Raw genomic sequence first — 19621 nt, forward strand, 5'->3', positions numbered from 1 at the left:
TTAATGGTGATAACGATAACAAAACAGTTTTTATTAATTATAAGATCATTTGTTAGGTCTACATCAAAACATTTTTCTTTGATCATTTTTGTGGAAATAACTTTTTTTTAATTTACTAGGTTTTAGCAAGAAAGTTAATTTTTTTAATCAGATGTGAGTCAATATATATTTTTGAACAAAAATCTACTATTAATCATTCAGGCCATAGTTCTCACATTATGCTATGAAACGTACAAGATTATGTAATTTGTTTTTGCTTGGATGATTCATTCACTCGATGGTTTTTGTGGTTAACAATGATTTGTTAAACACACTATTATGAAACATATTTCTAAGAGAAGTTTCTAAAAGCAGATTGATATTTTGCAAGAAAACAGTTGGAAACCCTAATCCCAATTGTTTTAAATCATTTATAATTATTTTAGATTATTCAACTTTCCTTAAATAATAACATTCTTTTGTTTACTAAGCCGCAGAAGAATCTAATGACAATGCTCCCGTCAATAAGAACCGGAGAAATACTGAAATATAATATTTATTTTATTTTTCTTTTGTTTTGTTTCAGAAAGTGCCAGTCACTGTATATTATGAATCGCTGTGCCCGGACAGTATCAAATTTTACACAAACCAACTGTATCCAGCGTGGAATAGCTCGTTAAAATCTTTTATGGATCTGCAATTGGTACCATTTGGGAAATCCAATGTAAGTATAAATCAAATGAAATCTTGTGATGCATTCAAGCTTCAATCATAAGTTTTGCATCTTAAATTATTGGTAAGGTACGGCAACAGATAACATATAAAGATACCAGTTTTTTGATATATTTATATATTTGATATATATATATATAGATCTTATTATGGAAGGGATTAGCTAAGTGGTTAGCGTGTACTGAATTCCAAAACGGAGATCACGGGTTCGAATCCAGTTGCTGGCGCGTAAATTTTCTCTTTTTAGGAGCTTCTTGATGGATAGTGCTGTTTGTAATGAGAGAATTACTGACCAGAGGCCGGCATTGCACTGAAAAATGCCAGGACGTCGCACCTATTAGAAAAAATAAAATAAAAAATATATATGTATAGTTAGATCTTATTTTTATTTCTTACATGGCCTGTAAATTATAAAACTTGAAAACTTTCATAATGAATCATTAAAAATTTGGAAATTCAGTGTAATATCTGAGTTTAAATTTTATGCACTTAGCAAGTCAGTACAATGAGCAGTAATAGCACTTTATTATTTATTATAATTGCTCATCTTTAATTACCAAAGTTCTGCATTGCATCTCTCGACTGACTATACTTTACAAGTGAAGTTCATTTAATCTTCCTCTATCTGAGTACAATAATCTTGTTTTAACAAGATATTTTTGAATATTATTTTAGAAATAACTAGCCTGCAGTTTTATTGTAAATTCTGTTTTCAGTATACACACATGGGAGATAACTACACTTTCACCTGCCACCATGGAGAAAAGGAATGTGTTGGAAACAAAGTTCAAGCTTGTGCTCTGAAGCTAATACCAGCAACTCCAGATATGGATTTGCAGGTTAAATACATCAATTGCCTAATGGCAATGGCTAAAAGTTCTGTGGATATGTATCCTACTAAAAGTGTAAGTGCAGTGCTCTACTGTATAATCTCTTCATTTAGTTTAACTTGTTACCGAGCGTTTGAATTATGTATTATTTTAATTTTGGAAAAGTAATGACAGCACTACTCGCATCCTAATTTGTGTTTCATGTCCGATCTTCCAATCTTTACAATGAGATCGATCAAACATTAATTTGATTACTCTTTATGATAAAATTATCTACAATCTCGCTATTATTGACTACATTTGCGTTTGGTGATTTTTTTTTTTAAATAATAATATTAAATGAAATTTTGTATTTTTAGTGCGCCGAGGAGGTCAAACTCGGTGGAGACGTTTTGGAAAAAATAGAATCTTGTGCTACCACAAACGAAGGTAATGACTATTTGGCCGCTCTAGGAGATAAGACCATGAAGTTTCAAAATCCACTGATCTCTGTACCAACGGTTGTGGTTGATGTTAGTATTATGAGCAATTTAATTGAAATCAGTTGTAAATTCATATCTGTACATTCCTAACAATTAGCTGTAAGAGAATCTAGGTTTCATAGTTTTCTGAGATTTACTTGTAAGGCGGAGCGACTCACAAAATCTGGGGAAACATAGAGATGGACAAAATTCTAGTCTTTTTGATAGAAAGTGACAAAGTTAGGTTGTATATGACCAATTACTTTCACATTATCAAGAATAAACTGGAAGGAGGAGACCTTATTTTTGGTTAATTGAATTGGAGAATGTTATCGACGGCTTCATGGTTGGTTTCAGGCAGGTGCACGAGAGGCTATCCGGAGCAGGTGATTGCAGAAGTAAAAATAAGGATCTTCTCGGCTATTAAAGCAGCTAACATATTAAATTAGTAGCTAAACCAGTTGGTTATAGAGGAATCAGAAGATGCCATCATCATCTTGTATAGAAAAGTTAGATTAGAAAGAGCAGATGAACTAGCACATCATTCTGTGTTTTCGACCTTGCCTTGGCATCCTGTTTTAGAAGTAATGGCTGAGGAGTCAGAGAGGCTTCCAGTAAAGTAAAGCTGACGAAAGACGTAAGAGTTTTATAGAAGTATAGATTCGAAATTTATGCTTGTTTGATATGAAAAAGAAGAATTTAAGAACTCTGAGACACTGTACACTGAGCAAACTCATGCATCACATTGATCCGGATGTTCATTTGATTAAAAAGAAAAGAAATGGTACTGAACGAATGCAGTAAGGGTTTGCTGGCTCAGGATTCGGCTCTGTCGAGAAGAAGAATCAAGCTTTCCAATTTTTTCCAGGAGCCTCTCTCCAGGATTCCTTAATTTTAATTAAATTGGGAGAGTTGTCCAAATCAGGTAGAGCCTTAATGCACCCTCTTATGATATCATTGACTTTCTGGCCAACCCGTATTGGAATCTATGTAAGAGGTCACACGCAATGATATTTTTACACTTATTTCTATGCCTGGAGTTTTATTAAGCACTTATCTTAGATTATTGAAGATTGCTCGTCCAAAATTTATTTATTTCTATGTCTACTTAGGAGAAACTTGTCGATACCATTCTTACTCCACGTTTACTGCTCAAATTTAATAATTCAGCCCTACATTCAAATATTAAGCGCACAGATTGGTGGCCAAACTGATTATTTATGTACTTAACAGCGGAGTGTACTTAACAGTGTATTGAGTGAAACAGCGGAGAGTTATGAATACAAACTAAATCTGGGTTCTAAGTACTTGCTAAAAATAAATTATTCCTCTGACTCTTCGACAAACTCTCTAATTCCTTTAAATATGTACTGTACTAAAGTAATTATATATTTGTACTATTTTTTCATTACCTTCCTATATTAATATATATTTGAGCAATTTTATTACATTCACCGAGCTAGTACATATTTCCAAATTTTTGTTCTGTATAAATCTGGATTCAATTATATTTTTTAATCAGTGGTAAGAGTACGTATTACTAACCTGCAGATGTTTTGACTCTGATTTTCACAGAAAGTACTGTAAAAAAGTGTTTACTCCCCTGAAAAATTGGTAAAATGTACGCAATTTTTTTTTTTCTACAAATTGTCGTACAAATTGTTTCAGCATTATGACGCTAAGGAGAAAGACGATGCCCGCAACGACTTCAAAAGCGTGTTGTGTGCACACATCAAAGATGGCAAACCGGCTGAGTGTGGAAAGAGTGGATCTTCAGTCGCTATGTATCCAGCAGCTCTACTGGTTCCTTTACTTCTTGCATTCTCAATTAGGCTCTGAAGTTCATCACAAACTGCATTTTAATTTTTAATACTGCTTATTTTATACATACATCATTTTCGAATGTCTGTTATTTATTTTTACAATAAGCAGTTGTACTAAATCAAAATGTAATATTTTTAATTGTTTAAATGATAGATTTGATTTAATTGTAAAATTTTCATGTATATTTTAAAATGTGTATTTCTATTTATTAAATAGTATGAAATTTTATTTGTTTTTTGAAGTAAATTCAGGTAAGTTCTTAATTATGATTTCTTTAGAAAAATCTTTAGTAAGCACCAAATATTTCATTTGCTAAAATAAATAAACGTGAAAAGTTAGAATTGTCTGTTAATTAAAAATTTATGATGAGAATTTATGTTTTCATTAAAATTATTAGAAACAAAAAATTAAATTTGAATATGTATTTCGTCTTTTTTAGAACAAATAAAATGTTTAGTGTAAACAATTTTTATTTATTTATTACTTTCTCCACTGATGATTCGAGAATGAAAGTATCTGGGGGACAGTAACCTCAACTTATCTTTAAACATGTCACATATGAATAAACGGATTTTGTTCTGCAGTAATGCAGTTAAAAATGGCGACTTTTTTGGTTTTTGAAAAAGAAATCTAGAAGACAAGGTTTAGGTCATACCTCGGCCCTTCTTGAGTATTATCTCTTACAGACAACCAGAACTCTAGATTTCATATAATAAACTGGCGATTGCACCGCAATCTGATACGATGTAAAGAACTGACCCACCTCCAGGCTTGGCTCTGCCACTGTCCACTGCAAATGTTATGCATTTAGCCTTTAAATTAAAATCCATCTAATCTCAATTAAACTTCTGAACACCTTGGTTTCTTTTATATTTATACTGGAAGGTTTTGTATCCAGAATTATCGTTATTGTAAAGACCAAGTCGCCTAGCAACAATAACAATAACATATCTGCAAGTATTTTAGTTTTTGTATTCAGTTTAGGTTCATCCTTAGTAGGAGCAGGTTCGTAATAATTAATTTTTGTCAACGCTTTTCTAACAAGTAGTTATAGTCACTCAAGCCTAGAGAACGCTACAATTGCTAATCTGAATGATGACAAGGAGCCGCCCAAAGGTTGCTAATCTATCCCTCCTTTTGCGCCAGACTAAGTGTAAAAGTGGTCCCTGTAATTTGAGACAAGCAAGGATTTGCCTGCAAACAAGCCAACTAACAGGCATTGGCGGAGGCCGCTGGAATCTGTGTCAGGGACAGATGAGTGTTAAGCGATTAAAATCCATATTTGCAATCAGTGGGGCAGCGAGTAGCCCGCCTGTTCGCGGAAAGAAAGCTCGAGGCCCGGTACACCTCGCAGCTCCTATATGGCCTGTGCTGCTTGGTGACGTGCATGAGAATCTTGGACGTCATCACTCTCATACCTGTCTACAGCGCTTCCCCCGCACAATTCGCTTCGTTCCGGCCACTTGACAAGGGCCATTAAAGACGCTGGCGGTCATAGGCGACGCCGAACTGAGCTCCACCTGTGTCTCTAGCGCGTTGAAAAAATATTCTCCTGGCGATTACGAAAACTAGGCACACATACCCGTACAGCACGTCTGCAGAGAAAACAAAATAGCCGACGCACTGTTGTGCATGAAGGTGATTGTTCCGGTTGGAGACGTTTACTACAGCCAATCAGCGCTGGCTCAGGAAGCCGATCGAGAGCTAACGCGCTACTTCGGAGCGTAAAAAGATGTACCCGTTGTTCTTTTTAATTTTTAATTTTTATTTTTACGACTATAGCCGCACAGCGATTCGTGAGACCACTCACAGTTGTGTCTCTACCAAGAATAAGCCTGTGGTGTGGAAACCTACTCGCTTAGCAACAAAACACATGTACAAGCTTTTTGGTTTTATTAGATAACCTTTGAAAGAGCAGGTTCATAAATAATTAATTTTTATCTAAACTTTCTATCAAGTGATTATAGCCACCCACGTTGTGAGGACGCTTTTAAAGTGATTCATTCTTATTGCATGGAAAATATTTTTAAAAATATGTATGTACTAATTTTTATGAAACAGAAAGGTATAATGGAAATCTATCCCACCAAAAAATATTCCAGTAAATTCATTCATCTACGTATACCTAACTTTCCAAATTATCGTTGTATAGGCTTGGCTTTCATAAATTTTTCAAAATTAGCTTCATGAATAATGAAGACTCCAAGGCAATGAACTGAGAATACTAAAGCTGAAATAACATACATAGTTCTAAAAATGAAATGCAAAGCACTAATTCAACTGCCGGAAGATAAGGTCCTAAGCAAAAGCTGTTTTCCTAAAATTACCATTTCTAGTTGACACTAATATGTTAAAACTGGAATAATCATTTAAATTAATTTACTCTAGTTAATGCATACACAAGGATTGTGCAGTTTATTTTTTTCAGAATAAAACAGCAACACTACTAATCGTATACGAAAAAAATACATTCAATTTTCCACATCTATTATTTATTTTTTATAAGCAATGAGTGAAAAAACAAAATATTGGACATACTGTTTAGGTCATCTTGAAGCACAGGCCAGCTGAAGCCAGAATGAGATTTAGCAGTGAATTAATATTTGCAGCCTTACCTCTCAAATTTTTTTGTGGGAACTTGATTCCCTTGGATTTCATCCACTCCTTATGAGTGTGTATTGCTGTGAATGTATTCAAATTTTTTCGGCCATTTTTACAGATCTTAATGTTTTCCTGATAATTCAGTTCAGTAGAATCACAGTCAATTACCAAATGTCCAATTCCTACTAATTCATCGCTGCAGAATAGCGGTGCTTCTGTATGCGTATAACATGAAAACTCCTTGATTTTGGAATTGGCGCATATCGCCTCTTGTTGGAAAAGGCTGAAATTAATTTCAAGTTTTCTTAAAATCAGAGTATAAAATAATTTCTTAAAGGAAATACTAAGGCAAGGGGATTAGCTATGCGGTTAGCATATTGGATTTCCACACGGTTTCAAATCCAGATGTCGGCCTTTAGATTTTCTCTTCCCAGGAGCTTCATACAGCTCACTGACCGGCCGTGCACTGAAAAAAGCTGGCGTGGAAATTGATTGTGAAGCGAATGGACAATGCAAAATTAATTATAGAAAGGCAAATCATGGCATTTTCATTGACAGGAATATATTAGGAAAATTCAGCTCATTGAGAATGTTATTGGGAGACGTTCTGAAACCCAGACTTCCATCAAAGTTCTTAACCCTTAAACATAACCCTGGAATCTAATATTCGTTCACTTAGTGACAAATAAACTGAACAGTCACCCTTACAAAATCTAACGTCTAGCGTTATTTGATTTCGAGTACAATTCAGAAATGATGGCGCAAATTATTAAATCTAGCACATCGTAAGGAAACCACAAACATTTATGGAATAACGCCAATCTTTAATGATCGCAACCACAGCGTTATATGCAATAAAAGCCTTAGAGTCAGCGTACACAACTTTTCGGTTGAGGGTTCCGAAAATCACGAATTTCTGCCGACTCTACAGATTGATATTTCAAGCAGGACTCCGACGAGTGAATAACCAGCCGATGCATCTTTTTAAATCAAGTAGCAGAGCAAAAGTGGAATAAATCTTCTATAGCTTGCAAATACATTTTGTGCTGCTCTGTACAGAATAATTTAATGGAAGCTTCTACCCTCTATCATTGTAATTGATAAAAAATTTTAGTTCGTATTTATCTTTCATGACAATTGATGACCTATTTTTATAAATTTTATGAAATTTTCCATCTGTTATTTTACAAATTAAACTGCACTAAAAATCTAATTTCAACACTTCTAATAATTTATTCACAGTCAGTCCAAAATATTTTTTGCATCACAATAATAGTTAATAAAAAATATGAGACTTCTTTATTTCAAAATATATTTTTGTTCACATCATATCCATTTTTGTTTTTGAAGGTAAACAGATGAATTCAAAATTTTATTAATACATAATTTGCAATCTTGGATTATAATGAAACAGAGGCGATCTTCTCGTCTCCAAATATTGAATGTAATCAAGGCAATATGTAGGCAAGAACAAGTTTTTTTTTATTAAATATTTTTGAAGATTTTGACAATTCCAGACTTTGCAGAAAAGCACATAATTGCTCTGGTCTCTGAGACAAATATCTTATACTTCGCAAACAATGAAGCCTTTGTGGGATCGACAATACGCAAAGATATTTGTTCGATCCTCGAAGGGATGTGCGGCCCCCCGGCCTAGAATTTATCTTTTGGCACAGTATTGTCCGGTTGGCAGCACTGGAGAAGACAACGGAGAGGGGGCTCCAGCGTGTGCCTGGGAGCTCGAGCCAGTTGCCCTTGGGCTTCGCAGGAGAGTATAGGGGTGTACACGCATATCAGTCTTGTCTGCAGTTCAGCCATCTTTTGTCTTGTGGCACGTCGGCAGGCGCATGTGTCTAGTGAGATTTTGTGCCTCTAAAGTCTACTCTGGCCATGACCATGATATATTATTTAGACTCTAGGACCTTGTATAATTTGTATCTTACTTGGTAAATATATAAAATTTTATTGTATTTGTCTCAATCATTTAAGGTATTCTGAGTGTCGGTGGCGTCCCCACCCTTCCCTTTCCTGTAGGAGTTTTATTTTATTTAATTTGACCTCTTCCAAAGACTTTTCAATATTTGTTCTGCCACACTATTGTACCACCAAATTTTTTTTTCGCCTCTTTACCTTCCAAAGCGAAAATAATGATTTTTGATTTTCCTAAATTAGAAGATAAATTCTAATTTATATTGGGCTGCACGCAGTCTAATGGCCGAACAAGCCAGCGACCATGGCGTAGGTTAAAAAAAAAGATAAATTCATAGATAAACTGTAGTGATGCAGTTTATTAATAACAAGTTAATGCAAGATATATATATATATATAATGTACCGTTAGCATATATAAGACATCTTACATTCAAACCCCTCCTCTTGAGTCATCTATGAAAAGAGAAATCAAAACTGATAGATTGTTTACTTAAAAAGCTATATCAGTCACTCAATGCAAAAATTCAAGCTTAGATATAATTTTTATAATAACAATAACGTTGCACTAAAACTTTTTTCATAGTAAATTTAACTTTGATTCAGAAAGTAGCTTGTCTTTCACGTCATCTTTCAGTTCCTGGATGGATTCTTTGCAAGGCATTGAGGTATCACAAGATATATATCTGAAACATAAGTGACCTTATAACCAGCAGGGAGAGCTGCTCTCCTTCATTGGTGTAAGGCTTCAAGGGATGTATTGTAAGATCAGGTTCCAGGACTCTCGCTGGGTTGAAGAATTTAGAGTGAAGATTACCATCCGAATCGATCATTTATGCTAGAATTTAAAATTTTTCAGCATTGAACTTCCAATTATCTCTAAAACTACATATTTAGTCAATAATGTTTAGGAAACAAGTTTTTCTTAAAATGCAAACTAATATTAAATGTTAATCACAACATGGCGAAATCTCTTCTCCTGACAAACATCTTGGAAAATTTCGGTTCTTCTAGCTTCTTCCCTAACATATATTACAAATCTACATAATTTTCTTTTTACCTTAAGCAAAAATATGATAAACCAATTAATATTATCACATTTGAATAAAAATTATCTGATAGAATTGTTATTGCATAATTTGATAATTTATCAAAAACCCAGGGAGGAGAAATTAAAAAACAACTAATTTTTTCTAAACAAATTATATTAAATAATCAAATCAGCATGCAGAGAGAGAGAGGTGTAAAATACTGACTGTAAGGCTGGCTAATTTGAAGCAGGGACTTTGCTAGCGACCAGTCTGCTTCTTCGCTGCAAGCCTCTTTAGAAGTTGACGCTCAGAATAGAGGATCTATCTTATGAAATAAAAGTTCTAGATAAGACATCAAGATGGGATAGGCGCCATTACTGGACATAACAAGAATTAGAAACCAGCACATATCTGTCACCGAATATACAAACCTCTATATAAACAAGTATTAATGGTTTAAATAAGTTCATAAGTATTGGGTGACAAATTAGTTGATAACTAACTAGTTAGTAAGAAGTTCAATTGAAGCTTGGAACGGAATAGAATAGCTGTTGGTTAAGGAATTAGAGCAAGGGCTAAATTAGTATATGTTAGCAAGAAGTAGAAATATGAAGTTTTGTCATTTTAGATTTGGCTGACTTGTACTAGAGTAATGGGAACAACGGAGACGGACGGAACAAGAAAACCAAAAAGGATGGAAAAAGAGAAGAAGAGCCTTGTAGCCACACGAGGGGCCTAGAAAGTAATTTCTTCTTCCAGTTGAAAAGAACCTTTACTCGACCAGCTGAAGATGAACTCTTAGACAAAATAATCATGTGCCTATCACGTTCATATTGATTAAAGATCATATTCACTGCTGACATTACACACTCAGACTGTGCATTTTGCACCCTCTAAATGTATAATTATAACTACAAAACTCATCATAAGTTAAATAGAAATTATATTCAATTTTCTATATCAATTATTTATTTGTCAGCAATTGTGTAAAAAAAAAAGAGAAAAGTCGGACAAACTCAGTTACTACCAATTTTTACGTCATCTTGAAGCAAAGACTAATTAAAACCAACTCAGATAAACAGCACAGACGAAAATAAGATTTGGCAGAGGATAAATATTTGCAGCCTTGTTAGCAAATTGTGTTTTTGGTAAAAATACTCCCTTGGAATTCATCCAATAAATGTAATTGTTTAACTCAATGAATGTATTCAAATTTCTACGGCCATTGTCACAGATCTTAATATTGTCCTTGTAATTAAACCCATCAGATTGACAGTCAACTATCATATGTCCAATGCCCACCAATTTTTTGTCGCAGAATAGCGGAGCTGCATTATGCGCATAACATGAAGACTTAAATTTCTTAGACTGTGCGCATATTACCTCACTTAAGAGTAGGCTGTAATTAATTTCGTTATTATAAAAGCAAATTATAAAAACAATTTTTGGGTGGGAAGAGACTAGATTAATAACCATTTTATGCTCTTATCAAATCTTAAGTTTCTAAAAAGAATTTCAATGCACAAGTCAATTTCTGGCGGGGCAGATCTGAAAATAAAGTTTATGGATCATAAATATCTTGAACAAAATGTAAATGATGAAATTTTTATTTTAACCAAGGCTAATAAGGCTAATAATATTTCCTTAGTCGATCTTTTATAATTAACAATTATTTTACAGCGGGTCATCGCTTAGCCATAACTGCTGGACGATAAATAACTGAAAGAACTCGGTCAATCTTGTTTCTAGTTCTTAAATAGGAAGGAATTTGAGTACTTCAGACGAGCCCTAACGTCGTCGGAACGAGCTATTCTTCGACCGCACAATAGTTTTTGGAACCTCTGTAAGCAGTAAATTTTAGACGACGTCATTGTACCCTAGTGGCAAATCTGCTAGGAGACTTCTCGATCACAATCACCCCAAAAACTAGACCGATAGAACCTAAGCTTACAAGAATTGATTTCAACATCCTGCATAGGCCTGGGAAATAAAACGCGAACGTTTTATGACGTGCATTTGAATAGGAACTTGCGGCTCTATCACTGACTTTGGCTTGCCAGGAATACTTTATTGAAAGGGAAAGTAAAGAAGTGTCCTTGAAAGTGTACAAGGCAGAAAGGGTAAAATTATGGAAAGAAATGCCTCATTCAAAGGCAAGAGACGATACCACCAAAAGGTCAAAGTCAGGGCTAAAGAAGTATCATTAAACTTGAAAGAACAAGAAAGCTCTTTAATATGGCCAGTAATGGTTTTTGGGTGGCAAAATTGATAACAAGAAATGACACGTTCCCTGCAACTAAACCACCGAAACAAACACCCGGTGGTTAAATCCAACTTCAACTTGAGATATGTGAAGCCTTAGCAAATAATTGCGACAAAAAAAAAAAGAAATCCTTCACCTCTCTCCTACAAAAACCGATGCAATATCGCTTACGAGATGTAGTTTGCTGTGAATACCGTAGTGAAAGCCTACAGAACAGCTTCAAAAGCGCCAGTAGATTAGAAAAAAGGCTATTTTTCCATATTTGGGCAACAGAGATAATGGCCCACATCGTAGATTATTCTAACTTATTCTAGGGTAAAAGAAAACAACGTTAGCCGGCCGAACAACAGAACCCGAAGAGTGCGAGAAGAAGAGAAAAAGTGCATGTTCTGTAGCTAGAGAACCACAGAAAGATGTTCTTTTTAGTCTAAATGGAATGAACAGTATCGTGCAGACGGATAAAAAAGCTTCTAAGACAAAAATAATTTCCTTAAGTAACTTTTATACAAATAAAATACAACATTGCTTATACATAAATACTAACTGATGTCATTAGGCGCTCAGAGATAGTATATTTTGCACCTTCGAAATGAAACATTACACCTACAAAAAAGAAAATACATACAATATTCTAAATCAATTACTTATTTGTCATAAGCAATTGGTGTCCAAAAGTCAGATGCCAATTTGTAAACAAATTATCTTCTTTTTTCTAGTTTTTTAGTGTCTGTAGAACTTTCTGACATCAACATTTTCTTTAAAAACTCATCTTTAAAGAGTTCGCAGAGGAGCAGCTCCGCCTGAACCAAATATTGAAGGGAGATAATACTTTCTGGAGAGTAATTTGATCTACTGTTTATCAGTCGCACTATTCCTTACAAAAGAAATGGGCTAGTATCGCTGGGCTTTCCCTTCTCTATTTTGTAACTTCTTCTCTTATATCCTGCACATTTTCCAGCTTTTCTTCCATTTTGATTCAGCCTTCTTATTTGTGCATATGAGCGTTTTATTTGATCGGGTAAAAATACTTCTTTTGGATTGGATGTTGATTTGCTTTATTTTCGTCCATATTTGTATTTTTCTTTTTATCTTCATTCGCTTTACATTTCCTAGACATACCCGACTTTTCGTACAGTTCATGCATTTTAATGGATTACTGCATTCACTTTCCTCCTAGAAAGAGGAACTCGCTCATGCAAGTTCCAATGTCCGAGCATATTTTAAATCTTTAAAGCCACGAAGCGGGCTTGTATTATAATGTTAATTCATTCATGTATAATTACTGCTAATATTACATAATCTAACTTCACTATCCTAAGATTTACAGTGAAATCAAAAGTAAGCGCCACTATTGGAGACGGTCTTCTCCCGTTTCACTTCAATTACCCCCGAAGACTTTATTTCTTCTTCCTCATAGTAGAGAAGTGGTTACCGATAGGTGCCAAGACAACCCGCAGGGGTGTTGAGGAAACCAGGATAGACCCTTTCAGAATATAACCCTTCAAGGAAAGAACGCTGAAGAATCAAACTCACACACAGGACTCACGCAGATCATTATCGTCCAATACGCTTGATCATGCTAGGGTTATCATCTGACCTCCCATCCAGACGAAGCAGGGCCTTAGAAACCCACCGCACTTCAGCAGACCCAGTTCTCACCTTTCCGCCAATATGGACTGGCTTCATTGCAAATATGTGAGCGAAAGTTTACCTCCTCTTTTGAACAACTCCAGTAACTGTGTGTGAGTTTAAGCGAGTTGAGTATGTGAAAGTTTGGAACTAAGGACCCGTGGGATGTCATTAGCAAGGAATTGGCTGCTCGCCCCCGCAGGGGCACAAGTATGTGAACAATAGGAATATTTTGCGCCATTAATGGATATACAAAAATTTGATGTTGACTCTTCTTAAAAATTAGTTGGCTAAGCTGTACCTAAAAATAATGTTACAAAAAAACGAATCTGTCTTTCTCAAACATCATGGTATCTTTTGACTCCTCTTCCTTATTAATAAATATCTCACTAACTTTGGGGACGTGGGAAACAATTTTTAACATCAAAACGATTGTTTAGCGTAGGGGTCGCCAAACGTTTTTGATCATATCATTTTTCATTTTTCGAAATCTCCATCGACCCCATAAAAGTAATTTCCAGTTAATTAAAATAAAACTATCTATTAGGTTTGTACATTTATTTTATGATTTTAAACATTTATTAAAGTAATTTTACATTGTGTAACTATAGTTTTATGAAAAATATCTTAATGTTGAAATTTAAATACCTTAATATTTATTAAATAATAAGTAATTATAAATAAGTAAAATAATAAGTAAAGTAACTACTGTATTACTTCTTAATTAATGAGATAGGTGTGCCTGGTGTTTCTTTGTAAGGTTCGCTATATTGGGTTCGAAATTATTTTTCCTTCGACCCCAATCGACCCCTACTTTTGTTAAATAGACCCCTGGGGGTCTATATAGACCACTTTGACGACCTGGTTTAGACATTGGAAGTTGATTACCCACCCGTAGCCATCATTATGCTACAGTTAAACATGTAATTGTTGGTTTTTGTTTTATACCTCTCATCTAATCCGCTGAAGATGGTAGGTAAAGCTTTTAAAACATCGGGAAAAAATAAAACACATAAATACTGACAGTATAGGATCCACAACGCCATCCCAGTCACCCCATTATTCATGCAGTAGATCCGCCACTGTCTCAACGCTGAATTATCGTTTTCTTTCGCTCTGTTTTTATTTTTGCACCTGCTTTTATTTCAAAAAGCATCAACGCAAGTATAAAAGTAGGTGTAACCAGTTTTGAAATAAGGCTTTATTGAAGAAAAAAAAACACTAAGATGACTGGCTACTGCCTTTATTCAGGTGAGACGGTAATGACTTCACCCCCAAGATAATGGAGCTGCCTTCAGAAATCAATGGTGGAGTCCAGTAGGTAGCTGATTCGATGAAGGAGAAGAAGAAGACTGAAAATGTTAGTCACAAGCGATTAATGGATCAAACCGAAAGGATTAAAGCTTTTAAAATAGTACTTGGATAATGAGTGAGGTTTAACTTCACCGCAGATGTAAGAGCCGGGCCACTCTTTGCCAGGTGAATCGTAGTTTTAGGGTGCAGCACACTTCGTTCTCCGTGGCCCAACTAAGGTGGTGATGCTGGTTGGTCTGTTTACTCAAATCAAGTAATAAAGTTGAAGTATTATTAATTACAGATTAATCAGTAGTCTGACAGGAAAAGAAAATTATTTGAAACTTAGAAATAATTTGAGCAAACAAAGTTTGATTATCCAGCTATATTTTATTTGTCAAGCTTTAAAGATTAAAAAATTTATTATAGATATTATTTCTTAGTAAGAAATTTCTTAGTATAATATGAATGTAATTTGTAGGCCAGACCACTGGCTGTAAAATTTTGTATTTTAAAAGCCAAAAAAATATAAGTAATTAAGTTGAAGCGACCACACCACAGTCCAGATGGATAAATAACTAGAAAATTCAGAAGAAACCATTCTAAAACCAAAAAACTTCTCTAAGAATGAAAAAAGGAATCTTGATATAAAAAATAATAGTGACCAAACTAGAAAAGCACTGATTAGGAAGAATTGATAGTGTTTGATTAAAAATTACCATCCCACCAAAGATTTTACCCAAAACTCTAAAGTTATAAGTCTTAGAAGTGAAAAAAAAATGTTTACATGAAATAATTAAATTAAATAGTCTGGAATAATAATGTACAAAAGAAAAAGGATAATTTTTACAAAAAGATTTCCCAATCCTGGCAATGAAGTTTATGGAATAGTTAACCTTAACTTTTTCGAAAAATTACAATCAAACAAAGTGGGCAACAGTATGGAGCTGAATAGGAACAGTATGGATAAGAAACTACTGTACATTAAATATACTATTTGCGTAATAACTATAATAATGAAAACTGCCTACCCCAAAGGTGGTTGTTTAGCGTATCCAAAGTTTTTACATTTGCAGGCAGACGGTCCAGCTTCTGCAAAAACGTCATCTTTGTACAACTTAATTTCAGAAGAACCTTCGCTTCGCACGTAGTGCACAATTCGGCATGAACGATTATACCTGAGCCCTCCCGGCCAGTTATTCTTCATCAAATAAGCAAAATTAACTCCTTCCATAGCTGCATCCATGTGCGACTCTGTCTGTAAAATATTTTCGTTTAATAATTATACAATCCTGGCTGAAACTGTTTAAAGCAGGTATGAGCGCGAAAGCCATCAGAGTCATTAAACAAATTTATAATTACGCGAAGATGTTTATCGAGGGGAATATAGGACGCTCTGAGGAGATTGACGTCACAACAGGCGTACTTTGCTGAACTAGTAGATTACGAGTACTTCACTACTCAAGGGGTCAGTATTGATGCTTCTCGGGATTTGCTCACGCTTTCTTATGCCGACGACTTTGCTATCATAGGTTTCTCTTGGCATGATATTCAAAGGAAACTTCGAATTTTAGAAAATTATTGCTCTGAAAACGGTCTAAAAGTTAATAAGGGAAAAACCGTAATCGTACCTTTTAAAAAAAGTGTAAAATTAGCAAATGTTAAAAAACTCTATTTCGAAGGCTCACCAGTAAATACCAGTAAGACATTTACATATTTGGGAATCCCTTTCTCGTCATCCGGTAAATTTGCTCGGCTCGGCAACGCACTTTGTCTCAAAGAGTTCTCTATCTGTCCCTCTTGTTCTAAATATTCTCAGCTCGGTAAAGAGTGATATACTTGGCAGTCCAAGACTCACTTGTTCGATAGCTTGGTCGCAAGTGTTTTAATGTATGGCACCGAGGTCTGGGCCGCACCATATGCAGAGCTAGTCGAACGGACAAAAATAAAATTTCTGAAATCTCTTTTACATCTCCCGCGAACAACACCCGATTTCTACGTCCGTTTAGAGACTGGAAGAGTTCATCTCAAATTAAGAATTTTTAAATATTTATTAGGATGGTGGCTCAAACTTCTATTGATGCCGAATGATCTACTTCCGAAAATTTGTTATAGTAAAATGTTGGAACTCCAAGACAATAGAAAGATCCCCTTTAATTGGTGTCATGAACTTAGGTCATATTTACTAGAAATAGAAGCTGATAATGTCTGGAAATCTCAAGATCCCAACCTCCTATCCTGTTCTCTCCCCAACCTATTGGAATCTTTTAAAAATAACCTAATCTGTAAAGACGTAACCAAGGCGGTCACATCATCCTATAATCCAGTTTTTTTAGAAATATAAGTTCTTTAGGACTCGGAGAATCTTATTTCTTTCTTCAGAGTCACATAAACAAATTAAGAGTAGCCAACCAATTGTTATTTGGAAGCAAGTACTGCAGAATCTTCCTTAATAAGGTCTCATATAGATTTAATCCTGAGCAACAATGTAACTTATGTGCAATTGAAAGCGATAATATAGGACACTTCCTTTTATCATGCCCTATGTTGAATTGTTTCAGGCAAATGTATCTTTCAAACTATATTTTATACCCCATGGGCGATAATACAATGTTAAACTTATTGACAATAGATTCTTATAGTAAATTGAATAACCTCTTTTTTTACGTTCTGAAATCTTTAAAGATAAAAAATTTTATGCAAAATCAGTAGCAGCTTTACCTTATTTTAATTGATTTAATTTATATATACACTTTATCTCGCTATTTCTATTTTTTTTTTTTATTTTTTTTTTCTTCTCTTTTCTTTAGGTGAAATGAAGGTCTAAATATTATTACCACCATTTACATGTTTACTTTTATTTGCCTCACCGATCTCATTAGATATGATAATTATCGCCCTCCACTTCATCTATTTGTACATTTTTTATCTTGTCTTAGAAGAAGAAGAATATCCTTAATAACTTTCAGACCGTAGTTTAAACCGCTAACATACTAGCTGCGCCTATGTTCACTTTAATACATGGAAATTAGGCGGGATTTGGGAAAATTATCAATAAACCAACTATAACGGATCGGTTACATATTTTTTGGAAATCACCTTTACAAGTGCTACGTCATTGATGCCTTCCGCTTCTTGAAAGTCACCGTGTACCACTACTTGAGAAAAACGAATACTTTTTGCTTCTTTATCTTTTGAAGACAATGCATTTACCAAAACCTGAGAATAATAATTAAAGAGAAGAGATTAGCTCAGTTGGTAATTCGGTAGGTTAATATGCCGGAGGTTCCTAGGAGCCACTACAGTTTCCTTACTACAGACTGTAGCAAGTCATTTTCTGCTGACTTGCGGTGTACTAAAAGAACAAAAAACAAATAAATTAAGTTTTTGTATAAATTGTAAATCATCACCCAGATACCATTTCCTAAAAACCACTTTTTCCGGTGGAACACCGGTGAGCTCAAAACCGATATTTCCTATGAAGGGCCCCAAATAGAAAATTTACCGTTGCCAAAATAATGTTTTGTCAACAAAAGAAAGTGGAAATTAATCAATTTTACAAATTATAAATCAAGGTAAGTTACCATAAGCAGATAGTTCACCGGAAGAAAGAAAGAATTGTATTCTTCTTAAGAGCAATTTTTTGATAACTTATAGTTCTAGTTTCAAAATATAATTGTTAAAGTCATTTTTGAATAATAAAATTATTAGAAAAAGTGGCTTTTGCCTTTATTCTATTTTGTATAATCCGAAATATTTTTTTCTTATTCATTCTTAATGTTGTTAATTTTTGAACTGTTTCTTTCTGTTAATTTATTTTGTAGTTAGTTTGTATTATTTTGACAAGCTCAATTTTTGAGTAAATCAAATAACTGAAGACTGATGTCTGATGCAATAAATCTAGATTAATTTGAGTAAATGAAAGTTTTCAAATAATTCGGTATAATTCTGGGTAAATGGTGAAAACGATGTCAAAAAGCAAAAATTATTTAGGTTACATACTGTTCCAATTTCAGTTCCAGACTGGAAACAATGTCGACTGGTCACCAGCCATTCGGAGTTAATTATGGTTCCAGTGCAGTAGACGGTCTCCGATCCTTTGTTGTACCTTATCAAACCCACCTCAGACGCATATTTCTTTCTATCATTTGCTACTTGTCCATATATCTCTGTTCCATCTTGACAGTGTATTAAAATACAATTAAATATTATTGAACAAATTTGGAAAACTATATATTTGTCTAGCATCTCATTAACTACAAAAACAAAATAAAGTAATGAATATAAAAACATATGACTATATATTTTTTAAATTTTGTTCATTTATTAATTTTTTTCATATGTTAACTGAACGAATTTCATTTGTAATTTTCGAATTTAAATGAGATTTACATGTAATATAGCTCTATTACAACTTTAATGAAATAAAGTAAAAATAAATTATAAAGGGAAGGTCAGATTTTTATATTTAAATCTTTTCAAATAGTGAATCTGCTTTCTAATGTAAATTATACGAGCTGCGGCTATTAAATATCGAGACTGATTTATTGATTTATTTTTTGTTTTAGGGGTCTTGTTTAATAATTAACCATTTTTTATGAGGGCAGGAAAAATAGACTGATAATGCAAATTTTTTTATTTTAAATTTATACATATTTATTGATTATCCCCTTCAATATGCACCTCTCCACTATCCTTTCACTGCTCCATACGAACTTTACATTGTTCAAAGCAGGACTGGAAGTCTTCTTTGATAAGCTCCCTCAAGACACTTGCCGCTTTTTTTTTTACTACTTCAAAGCTATCAAAACGTATCTCTTTCAACAGGGGCTTGACCTTAGGGAACAGATAAAAGTCACATGGTGCCAGGTCAGATGAATAAAGCGGATGGCCAAACACCAGGATGCCAATGTCTAACAGACAATGCACTGTGAGCAGGTGCAAAACCCAAGACTTTTTCTTCCACAATTCACGTCTTTTTTTTATTCTTTCACGTAGGTGGGCAAGGACATCAAGAGGTAGTAATATTGATTAATAGTTTGACCTTCAG

General features: G+C 34.2%; 2 protein-coding genes across 8 annotated transcripts in view; one reads left to right on the plus strand and one right to left on the minus strand.

Annotated features, from left to right (window-relative positions):
- The window catches only part of GILT1 (Gamma-interferon-inducible lysosomal thiol reductase 1), a 28677-nt gene extending 24582 nt beyond the window's left edge, over nt 1-4095 (plus strand). The window contains exons 2-5 of the mRNA XM_074120772.1: nt 566-703; nt 1428-1616; nt 1901-2053; nt 3671-4095. Of these exons, the coding sequence (XP_073976873.1) occupies nt 566-703; nt 1428-1616; nt 1901-2053; nt 3671-3841 (651 nt within the window). The 3' untranslated portion in view covers nt 3842-4095. The remainder of the gene's footprint in view (nt 1-565; nt 704-1427; nt 1617-1900; nt 2054-3670) is intronic.
- Nucleotides 4096-6296: 2201 nt separating this feature from the next.
- LOC141450383 (U21-ctenitoxin-Pn1a-like) lies at nt 6297-18859 on the minus strand. 7 transcript variants are annotated; one of them, XM_074120762.1, is made up of 4 exons: nt 18574-18851; nt 17671-17790; nt 15603-15829; nt 6297-6710 (listed from the first exon to the last, which is right to left on the minus strand). In XM_074120762.1, exons 1-4 carry the CDS (start codon nt 18817-18819, stop codon nt 6368-6370), a joined length of 936 nt encoding a protein of 311 aa, XP_073976863.1. In that variant the 5' UTR covers nt 18820-18851; the 3' UTR covers nt 6297-6367. The 7 variants fall into 7 exon arrangements, with proteins under 7 accessions (XP_073976863.1, XP_073976865.1, XP_073976866.1 ...); XM_074120765.1 differs by lacking the exon at nt 6297-6710 and adding an exon at nt 8843-9041 and having other exon boundaries at nt 18574-18855; XM_074120768.1 differs by lacking the exon at nt 6297-6710 and adding an exon at nt 9048-9193 and having other exon boundaries at nt 18574-18854.
- Nucleotides 18860-19621: the final 762 nt, after the last annotated feature.

Source organism: Rhodnius prolixus, unplaced genomic scaffold, assembly GCF_049639745.1.
Source record: "Rhodnius prolixus isolate KJV_2025 unplaced genomic scaffold, Rpr scaffold_2, whole genome shotgun sequence".
Taxonomy (NCBI): Eukaryota; Metazoa; Arthropoda; class Insecta; order Hemiptera; family Reduviidae; genus Rhodnius; species Rhodnius prolixus.

Coding starts and splice junctions, on each gene's coding strand:
- LOC141450383 (XM_074120762.1), bottom strand. CDS start 18,819: ATGCTAGACAAATATATAGTTTTCCAAATTTGTTCAATAATATTTAAT. Junction 17,791..18,573: donor CTGGAACTGAAATTGGAACA/GTATGTAACCTA, acceptor TATTATTCTCAG/GTTTTGGTAAATGCATTGTC. Junction 6,711..15,602: donor GCTAAACAACCACCTTTGGG/GTAGGCAGTTTT, acceptor AATTAATTTCAG/CCTTTTCCAACAAGAGGCGA.